The 11179-nt window shown below is 41.0% G+C and overlaps 1 protein-coding gene across 1 annotated transcript; it reads right to left on the reverse strand.

Annotated features, from left to right (window-relative positions):
• Nucleotides 1-778: 778 nt before the first annotated feature.
• On the reverse strand, nt 779-2796 carry LOC146650670 (uncharacterized). Its single transcript, XM_085384954.1, has 4 exons — nt 2625-2796; nt 2375-2521; nt 1698-1799; nt 779-1524 (listed from the first exon to the last, which is right to left on the reverse strand). Exons 1-4 carry the CDS (start codon nt 2724-2726, stop codon nt 1219-1221), a joined length of 657 nt encoding a protein of 218 aa, XP_085241080.1. The 5' UTR covers nt 2727-2796; the 3' UTR covers nt 779-1218.
• Between the last annotated feature and the right edge of the window lie 8383 nt (nt 2797-11179).

Consider the following 11179-nt stretch of genomic DNA (forward strand, 5'->3'; position numbering starts at 1 on the left):
AAGATTTATGTAAAATGTAGAGAAAATGTTAATTAATTTCAAATAGAAAACAAAAGTAGATATTAATAGAATTAAACTGTAAATGTGTTGGATTTAGGGTCAAAATCTCAAACTGAAGGTTGAAATTGCCCAACTTTACCAAAAAAAATAATTGATATGAAATAAGTCTCTGAGAAAAATTACTTTGAATTTACTAACTATCTGGCAAAGGTTTAGTAAAAACTTCCTAAAATATCCATTATAAAGAAATGAAATCTTGTTTTTTCAGTAAAACTCAAATTGGATTCAATACTTTTCCAAATAAACCTTAAAAATAATGACTGAATAATAAGAGAAAATGAAATGAATTTTACTTATTTTCTGAGTAAAATGAATCAATTTCACAAAGAAAACATCAAAACAGTAATTTGTTTTATTGTGGAAAATAAAACACAGTAATTTATAATATAACATTTTTCTGCTCGTATACACTGAATTCTCATCAACAATCTCCTGATCTCCTAAATACATTCCTCTGCTGTAAATTTGTTTTAGTGTCATAAACAGTTTATCACACAGCTTTGTGTACAGAGCAACAGCAACATAAACTGCATGAATGTAAACCAGTTTTGTAAAAAAGAAATTAATCTTTAGACTGTAATATCAACATGAACCTGAAATTTGAATATCCTTTACCGTTTCCTTTATCTCTGTTACTTATTTATGATTGACAAACAAAAACTTTAGTTAGTCAATCTTTTGTTAAATTGAATCACTCAATATAATTGTAGAACAAAGGTTTTTCACTCATGTACATGGAATATCAATAATGTAAATCAACCTTTTATCCCAATTTGGATGTTTAACCTGAGAAAATCTAAGACACATGTAAGAGGAAGTAACATTTCTACAGCTACAGGACTGCACTTCTGTTAAATTTTAAAGTTGTTTTAAACTAATGTTTTATAGTAACATACACTATAAACAAAGAAAAGCTTCACTAGTGATTCCTCCAATTTGCTGCCTTTCAAACAGAATATTCCTAAGAAACTTGTAGGTAATAAAAAACAAACATTAAAATGAAGAGCACAAATACAGCCTGACACATTGCAGGTCATTTGGGTAAGATATGAATAAGATGAAATTAACTTGAAAACTGAAAAGATAGCTGCATCTAAAAAAGACAAACCAAAGGTTTTCAGTGAGCTTACTTCCCTTTCATTCTTTCAGAGTCCTCGTTTAAGCCAATAACTTGTTCTTGAGGCTGTTCACTTTTGGTGAGAGCTTAGCACAATCCAGTTCAAGGAAAAGTTTCTGGAATACTTCCAAGGTGTATTTTAGCTCTTTGGGATAGGCAAGATCGACTGCATATGTCAATCCAACCAGCATTGCGCATGCTCTTGGAAAATTGCCCAGAGCAGGCATAACTCTCACACCCTCCAGCACAATGCCAATGTCATCCTCCTCAGATCCAACAGCCTTGATTTTGTAGATTTTCATCCTCTGTTCAGAAAGATCTTGTGACACACCATCCTCATCAGCATCCTGAAACAACAAACACATGGGTTTTCTGACTGTAGTTGCACACATGAAATATTTCCTGGACACATCCTGTAGCTGAATGACAAATAAAACATGATAATGCCTCAAATTATTTGAAACTTGACAAACGCATATGAATAACAAAAACAGAATAATGTTTCTACTTCAACACTTACACTGTACTCTTTGATCAGTTGATCAATGGACTCCCCAAGGTACACCATCAAGCACTGAATAACCAGATTTCTGGTTATGTTATTGCTAGGATTGCTTGGTGACTGAAAATGAGCAAGAATTCCAAAAATTACCATCAGATAAGTGACCATTTATTAAGACAAAACTGTGAGAATTGGCAGTATTAAAAAAAACTTAAATATCAAATTATCACCACATGGAGCATTATGTGCGATAATTAGCTGATGTTAATGCACATGCCTGGGTGCTGACAGTCAACACAAAGGTATTGTCAACATGCTTGTAAGCTTCAATCTTTAAATGTGTCGTTTTAGTAAATTACATTAATTTAGTCATTTAGTTTTTTATCTAATTTAGTTTATGTTCGTCAGAAAGGGTTTTTCCTTCTTGGGACAAAACAAAAACCCAGCAATACCTGTACTTGTGTTTTTTTGTTTGGTTTTTGTTTGTTTTTTTACTAAGAATAGACATGTATTTAAAATACAATTAAAACATGAAACCCATAATTGTGTTGTTAATTATATCAGTGACGTCCTGGCGTCCTCTTGCACTGACAAAAACATGCAAACAAATTAGTGGAGCTGTGCACCATGCAAATGAAATTTGACAAAAAAATTCTTTAAATAAAATTCCAAGCTGAAATGTCAGTGGAAAATACCTTGGCTATGATAGCCTGCAACTTCAATCCCATGGCTCCCCCCTTGGAATGGAAAAGGGCCAACAGTTTGGGAGTGTACTCATCCAGCATGGACATGAATTTGGGTTCAAGGTGTACCAGGGTGATCCTGTAGAACTCATCCTGCAGCTGAACGACAAAAAAAACCATGATGCAGCCTCAAATTATTTGAAGTTTGAAAGATTACATTAAAAAAAACCAAAAGCCCACCCAAAATGAATTTGGAACTCACATGAGATGCCTCAAACAATGCTGGCCATCTGGCTTTGATGTCTTCAATGCTGGGGGACAGGTTGACAATTTCATGTCGTCTATGTGCAAATGTTTTAGCCATTTTTTCTTTTATCACTTTGTTGTTGTCTCTTTTCTTGACTTCAGTAAGCAACTGAATTCTCTCTTCTTCTTGACTGTCCTCATCTTCACCTGCTGGATATGGCGGAAGGTAATTTACCTCTGCTTTCCGAGGCTTTTTCACTTTATTTGCAGACTTCTGGTCACCTGGACTCTTGTGTTTCATGGCATTGCATGTCAACTCAGGAACACCAAACCCTCTAAGTTTTGTACGATAATTGGCCATCTTGTATTTGATGCTTTGTTGCCAACCATAATAACCTGAGAAAGAGCCAGGTTCCTTGAGACAAGGGTATTTTGTCACAAGTGCCTCAGCAACATAACTAACCTGTGCACTTGAAGGATAGGCCGTAAATGTAAATATAGTTTCAGCCAACTTCTCAAGAATATCAGTCTTTACTTTGGAGGTGGGCAGAAGATTTCCATTCTTTTTATACTCCTCAGTGGCTCTTTCCAGGTACATCTCAGTTTCATATGCAAACTGTGGAATGGGGAACTGTTTCGGCCAGGGCTCACAACGTTCTGTGGTCTTCTGCCTTTTGAGAATAATGGTGTCCTGAGAAGAAGTAGTTGCAGCAGAGTCTGCATTGGATACAACTGACTCAGCATATGAGGAGTCATAGTCAGACAGTTGGCCAGAGGGGCTGCCAAAACTGTCATCAACCGGAGTCAAGCTTATCATGACCGGGGTGATGCCAACAACCTTCACAGTGTCTTTGTCTTTTATCTGGTCAGCTCTGTGAAGAGTGAAGTAGTCCTGGAATTCTGGGTCAAAATACTGAAGACTGAAGTCATTTGAAATCCCAAAAGTATCCTTCACAACACTCTGCAGCTCCTCCAATGTTGGTGGGATCCCTGATGGAAGAACCAACTTCTCGATTTGGTCATCAATAATTACACGAAGCTTTGCCTCCATCTTGTTCAACCTAGAATAAAATGTAAATGGGCAGAGTTAAATTTCCCTTCAATTAAATAAAATTAGTTATTACTTTTCATTTATACAATAGTTGAGATATAAAACTATAAAACAAAAAGCACACTTCAACACACCAAATGTTGCAAATAACAAATACTTGGGAGATGTACATGTTATCAAGTTTTTGTTGTTGTCGTTTTGTTTTTTTTTACCTATTATGCACAGCAGATGTAACGTTTCAGGGTTACCAAGCGTTTTCTTCCCACATTGTAAGAAGCCAAGGGCCACATGTCACCAAGTTTCTGCTGCTCCAAAAGACTGATCTTGCCAGTGTCCTCCAGTTGAAAAGATCTCAGATGCTCTACATACCATGCAGCAAGTAACTTCACAATGAAATATACACAATTGTCCAAAACGACTATCTGTATTATCTCAGCAAAGTCTGGTAGTCCACATGTTGAACCATTAGACAGGATCATCCCAGCAGTGTATCTTGTTCCACTGTAGGTGACAGTGGTGGCAAGCTGCACACAAGTCAGAGATGGTGATCTTGCTCTTAAATCTGCCTGTATGTCTGGATGCAGCACATCTACAGGCATTCTGGATATTTTTGTGACAAGCAGGGCAGGTTTCACCTCTTTTGATTGCATGTGGTATGCCATCATCATTTGATGCCTTGTAGAAAGGGTCAGCAACACATTTTTGAAATTGTTAGTGTGTCTCACAACTTGCTTGAAAAATCTGTGTTTCGCCTCAAAGCGCATTGTCCATACTCCAACCAATGGCCCATATTTTTCTATTACAGCAGGGTAGTGCTCCAAAAAATGGTGTTTTGGTGTGAGCCTTTGATCAGGAAAAACTTCCAAATATCTGACACGATGTTCAGATATTTTAAATTCAAGGTAGGCAATACTTTGTGTTGTGTGAACAGGGGCAACCACTAACTCAACAATGTCCTTCAAAGTCAGAAGAAGTTGCCAAACAGGATCATCTTCAGGTACACGTAAACCAACAAGGAGAGGCAACAAACGTATTAGGGCCCAGTTTTCATGAGCATTTCCTCCCACAGTTTTGCGACCAGCAAAATTTGAAGGGATTGCTTGTGGACTGTTCAATTTGTCTGAGCCCTTATATGGAAAACATGTGATTATATTATTCAGTTCAGTCAAACTGAAGTAGTGCTTCTTCAAAAAAACTTGAAAACACAATGCTAACTCTCTTGGCACTATTCCCTCAAAAAGGTCATGAAGGACATCTGGTGGGTATCCAGACACAAAGTGAAAATTATTAAGTTGATCAGTTAATGGACATGACCGCTTTAAGCCAAAATGAGGCACTAAATTTGGATTTTCTTTGACAGCTTGTACGTGTAAATCATAGTCATCCTTTTTTCGAAGTGGGAAGACCCCAGACCGTACTTCATATGTCTGGTACTCTGAAGAATGTCCAAGGCAAAATCTACAAACATATGGCCCGTTAAAACTTTCAACAAGTCCACTAATTGCATGAGCACCAAGGTTATCAGCTACAACACAGTGTAGGGCGCCTTTAATATTTCTCCCTAAACATGAAATAAAAACCCCCTCCTGTTCAAGAGTGACAAGATCTTTCAAAAGTGGATCCAATACTACTTTGTATTCAAACTGTTTCACATCAACAGATTTGCAAAGTAAAGCTAGTTGTATTGATGTTAAGGCAGACTGTAATCTCAATGGCAAATTGGCCAAAACCCAATAAACTGCAGTTATTTTATGTTTTTTTCGAGAGGTTCCTAATGGGTTACACACCTCAAATTCATCAACATAAATTATTATAGAGAGTCTTGTTTCTTCTACAGCATAAAAGTCATTGTCCTTAAAACACGTACCATCAAAAATGGACTCAAAATGCCCAGTGCTACTTGAGCACCTCGAAAAGGCTTCCACTGCAATATCTTTGTTCTTCAGTACTTCTTGCAAAGTCTTTAGAACTGGTACATATTGAAAGCTCTTTTTTTGTTCAGCATCAAGAATATATTCAATAGGATCCACAAACTGGAAATGCTCCTTAAAGTACTTATTTCTCTTAAAAGCTGAACCAAGTGGCCCGCCTGCTCCAAGAGCTCTGCTAATGGGATGAGAGCTGCACAACTGTTCAGCCAAGTCCTTTATGATAGTGTGGTCAACTGTGCATTTGTTAGATTTCAGTGCTGAATCAATTATATTTTTAACCGCCTCCACAGATGCTGAAGAAGAAATATAGAAGAGATCTTCAACCAAAGCATTAATGCACCTCACTGAAACATTGTAAGTGCTTTCTAACTTGAGTAGAAGTAAGCCAAGTCCTTGAAGAACAGTACAAGATGCACTTTCTGGATCAACATCACTAGAGCATTCATCACTGTTGAGTTCAGGGACATCAGAATGGTCAGTGTTCTGACTAGGATGACTTTCCAAGACTTCTTTCTTAAAATCAGTTAAGGAACAACATGTATGTCTCCTGCCTTTGTGCTTTAGAAATGTATTGTATATATTTGTGCGAAAGTCACATCCATTAAAAACGCAAAATACAGTTTCGTGTCTCTTCAAGTGATTTCCTATATGCTGAAAATAGTCCTTCTGAGTAGAGCAAAAAGCAGTGCAAGCCAAACACTTAAATGCAGTGATCACTCCAGGCCTTGGACTCTCTTCAGCGGTATGGTATCTGGACAAATGTGTGCGAAGGGCTCCTTGTGTTTTAAATGTGCAAGGACAACTGCCATACAGACATGGCTGGTGCTGTCCACGACCAAATGTTGCGTGTTGCAATCTGTAATGACGTAGAAGATTCCCCTTTGTAGTAGAAAAAGATTTGCATATCTTACACTGCCATCCCATTTGCCAGGTCCTAAAGTGATGGAAAAATATATATCTAAGAATCTAAATAGTTTTTCATGACAAATGTAAGAGCATGGGTATCTATACACATTTGATGTTGAGATTATAGAGAAGAAGAAAAAAAATCCTACAAATAATAAGCAATTATTTTCTACTTATTGTTTTTACAAAAACAAATAAGTTAGATTAAGTGGGGTCAACTTGGTAATTTCATGCCGCTTCAATTTCAAAACCATTAGTTTAATTTAATATAACATGTTATCACAACTTACTTTATAATGCACAGTCTACATGCTGATCAGGTGAATTTAAGTTGAGGGATCTTCCATTACCTGAAAGGAAAGCAACATTATCATTAATCTCAGCCAAACCGATTTACTCACGAACAAATAAAACACTGAAAAAACCCCAACAATAACATTTTTAGGTTGTCTAAGTGACTTATACATTACGTTTAAACTGAGTAGCGAAACCACGCGGTGATCTGAAAATGATGTGCGGGGAGTTGTGCCGTTCTCAGCGGCTTCAGTGACACTCGAGCTCCCGGCTTGCTATCGAGCTGGTGGGTAGCAGATGCTCCGAAAACGTCGAAGCACTTTTGCAAACATGCGATATCTTGATAAACCGAGCAGATATTTGATGTTTACACAGCTACTTTCGCGCCTGAAAATATGTTAAAAGTTTATTTTGTGACCCAGAAAGATTACTAAGAGTAATTTTAAAACTTAGTAGCGGCCGCCATTATTGGAAACTGGAGTTCGAAAAACTGACTGTGGCTGACAAAATCACTCACGACTGACCGCAAAACCTTTTCATGAACTTTTAAACGTGGATGAAAGACGTTAAAACTCATCGGAATATACCGTTGATATTTTTTAATACGGTAAAACATGTGGTTAGTTAAAGCTGTTCAGTAACACAGTCGTGAAGGCTTGGAAAGTGACCTTGTGCTAGCAGTCCACTAACTGCCATTTGTGTAAAAATACGATACTATCATTACAGTGATGATTATTAATAAAATTTCGACGTATCATACTGTTTAAAACCTTTACTCAAAACCGATATACGTTATTGTTTAAACCGTGTCTTATATTTGAACAAATTAAGAAGTCTTACCTCTGACAAAATGGAGACGTCCACTCATGAAGCGCGTGTGTCCTGCACGTGGCACAAAGGATTATGGGCGGAAGTGTACAATGATTAAAATGAAAATGCTTTCATCAGTTAAATCTATTAGATTTCTTAAAATTTTTTTAGTACTCAAACATTTTTTTTAAAATCTACTCAACAAACCATTGCTGAATTTACCCCAAACAAAACTGTGTAAATTTAAATAACTGAACATCTCAAAATTGTTGAATTTTGCTTAGATTTGATTAAAACTACTCATACACGTTTTTACTGAGTAATAATTACTATTACTCTCCTATTATATTCTAATTAACCCCAATCACAGTTTTTACAGTGTAGAGGGAGTTTTATTAAACATGGACATGTCTATAATGGGCCTTTATAATTGTAACAGTGCACTTAGGGAAATCGTGGCAGGTGATTATGTTTTGTGTTTTGATGAGCTAATAATCAGCTCTCTTTTTCTCATTTTTGTTCTAAGCAGGCCTGCAAGATTGAATTAACAGCGCTGTAAAAGTTTTGGGAGAACAAATTTAAGATGACCTTTTCCAGATTACAACTGGCTGAGGAGAAGGCCATCTGTGTGGATCTGATCAGGTTGTAAGATAATAAAGAACTCTTTTCCAAAAACAAAAAACAAAACAAAATAAAACAAATGAATGAGCTCATGTTGCTGAGGGTGGAGAATTTGATTATTAGTCTCCACTGTCAGCAAATATCTTGAGTGAATGACTGAATGTGTGACTGAAATGTGACCTGACACTGAGACAAAGACGGGACCAAGGTTAGGATGCGAAGGGGGAATGCTTTGCTTTGTTTTGCTTTGCCATGAGCAGGAGGAGAAGAGAGAACGGAGGGGAGACTGAAAGGTTCACATGAGAGTTTGGAGCTGCAGACTTTTTTGGGTCGCTGATGTCTGCTTTAAGAAAATTCTGTTTTATTGACTGGGTTTAGATTATGGTAGTACATTATTGTCATGGTCCCTGTGCCCCGCTGGTCAATCCTCTATTGGGCAATATGTTTGTGGTTTGTTTGCTCTCTCGCCCTCTCTCTCTCACTCTCTCTCTCTCTCGCCACGGCGATGCTCACTGCGGGCTCCCGCTGCTGGCCCACACACCTGCTCATCACCACACCGGCTGCTGATCCCAGCTGATTACTGCACTACTTAGATGGCGAGTCTGCAGAACGATCCAGCCATTATGGACTCAGCAGGACAGGACCCCGTGGGCCGGGCTCTGGCCGCCCAGGAAGCCGCGCTGGCCCGCCATGAACAAATGCTCGGGCAGCTACGGCAGGATGTCGCCGCATTGACCCTGGCGGTGGCGCAGTTAATACCGCTGGAGGGAAATGCGCAACCAGGGAATCCCCAGCCGCCCAGCCCGGCTCCCCAGGCGGCACCGCCCACCGTAGCGTCAGGTAGCTCACCGCGGGTCGGTACGCCGTCTGACGGACCTTTACCCACACCGGAACCATTCTCGGGTGAGTCTGACAAATGTGCCGGATTTTTGGCTCAGGTGTCTCTGACGTTTCGCGAGCTGCAGCGTTTTCATAGCAACGATGGGGCGAAGATCACTTATTTAGTTCAACTTCTGAGGGGCCGTGCACTAAAGTGGGCCCAGGTTGTGTTAAACTCTGATCCTGTCATCACCTACGCTGACTTTCTCTCCAAATTTAAGAATGTGTTTAACCCAGGCACCGGGGCAGAGGCCGCTGCTCTCCGTCTCCTCAACTTCAAACAAGGTAGGAGTACTGGTGGGCGAGCTGAGCCAGGAAGAAGCTCCTCCCCGTTTAACACTACCGGCCACGCTTTCCATTCACTCTAAGAGCCGCTCCCTATCGGTGTTAATCGACTCTGGGGCGGAACAAAACTTTATTGACTGTCAGTTAGCCCGGCAACTTGGGTTACTATTGGAGCCCCTGCCTCATGCATTACGTGTTACGGCATTGTCAGGTCAACGCCTTCCAGACATCACTCTGGTGACGGAGCCTGTCGAGCTCACCCTCTCTGGCAATCATTCTGAAGAAATCTGTTTTTTGGTGTTTAAAGCAACTCGCACTCCACTAGTTCTCGGCCATCCTTGGCTACAACAGCACAACCCTCACATAGATTGGCTAAAGGGGCGTGTCACTGGGTGGGGGGAGGACTGCCACATGACCTGCCTTAAAGCAGCCTCGCCTCCAAGCACTGAAACGCCCTCTCCTGGGGTATTGAAATCAGCTGATTTAACTAATGTGCCCTCTGTTTATCACGACCTAGCTGAGGTGTTTCAAAAGGCCCGCGCCCAGTCACTTCCTCCGCATAGACCCTATGACTGTGCTATCGAACTGCTCCCGGGAGCTCCTTTACCCACCAGTCGGCTATATAGCATCTCACTTCCAGAACGAGACGCTATGGACAAGTACATCACGGAATCCCTGGCTGCCGGCCTCATTCGGTCCTCCACCTCTCCAGTCGCGGCAGGCTTCTTCTTTGTCGAAAAGAAGGATAAAACCCTCCGGCCATGCATTGACTATCGCGGATTAAACAACATCACAGTAAAAAATAAATACCCTCTGCCGCTCCTCAGTTCGGCCTTCGAGCTCCTCCAGGGGGCTACTGTTTTCACCAAACTGGATTTGCGAAACGCATACCATCTGGTTCGCATCCGTGAGGGCGATGAGTGGAAGACCGCCTTCAACACCCACCTCGGCCACTTCGAGTACCTTGTCATGCCCTTTGGTCTCACTAACGCCCCTGCGGTGTTCCAAGCCCTGGTGAACGACGTGCTCAGAGACTTCATTAACCGTTTTGTTTTTGTCTATCTAGATGACATCCTGATCTTTTCCAGAAACCAATCCGAGCATGAGACCCATGTCAGACAGGTCCTGCAACGACTCCTCGAAAACCGATTGTTCGTCAAAGGAGAAAAGTGTGAGTTCCACGTCTCCACCGTTGCATTCCTGGGGTACATAATCGACCAAGGAAACCTCCGCCCGGACCCTGTGAAGGTAAAAGCCGTTGTTGAGTGGCCGGAACCTCCTAATAGGCACCAACTGCAACGTTTCCTTGGGTTTGCCAACTTTTACCGGCGGTTCATTCGGGACTTCAGCCGAGTTGCCTTGCCGCTGACCCAGCTAACCTCTCCCAAGCTTCCTTTTCAGTTGAACAAAGAAGCTCAGGCAGCTTTCCAAGAACTGAAGAAACGATTCGCCTCAGCCCCCATCCTGATCCAACCCGACCTCACGCAGCCATTTGTGGTCGAGGTCGACGCGTCCGACTCAGGGGTTGGAGCGGTTCTGTCGCAACGGAAGGACGGTAAGCTCCACCCTTGTGCCTTCTTCTCCCGCCGTCTGTCCCCTGCAGAGAGAAACTATGATGTCGGGGATCGGGAACTGCTGGCGATAAAACTAGCCCTGGAGGAGTGGCGGCACTGGTTGGAGGGCACGGCTCAGCCTTTCCTCGTCTGGACAGACCACAAGAACCTGGCATACCTACAATCAGCTAAGAGGCTCAACGCTCGACAGGCCAGGTGGGCCCTGTTTTTCACCCGTTTC

Source organism: Rhamphochromis longiceps, linkage group LG16 (genome assembly GCF_057381845.1).
Source record: "Rhamphochromis longiceps isolate RC_006_pf linkage group LG16, R_longiceps_female_GT1.1, whole genome shotgun sequence".
NCBI classification, from domain to species: Eukaryota; Metazoa; Chordata; class Actinopteri; order Cichliformes; family Cichlidae; genus Rhamphochromis; species Rhamphochromis longiceps.

Coding starts and splice junctions, on each gene's coding strand:
- LOC146650670 (XM_085384954.1), bottom strand. CDS start 2,726: ATGGCTAAAACATTTGCACATAGACGACATGAAATTGTCAACCTGTCC. Junction 2,522..2,624: donor CATTGTTTGAGGCATCTCAT/GTGAGTTCCAAA, acceptor TTTGTCGTTCAG/CTGCAGGATGAGTTCTACAG. Junction 1,525..1,697: donor AACTGATCAAAGAGTACAGT/GTAAGTGTTGAA, acceptor TTGTTGTTTCAG/GATGCTGATGAGGATGGTGT.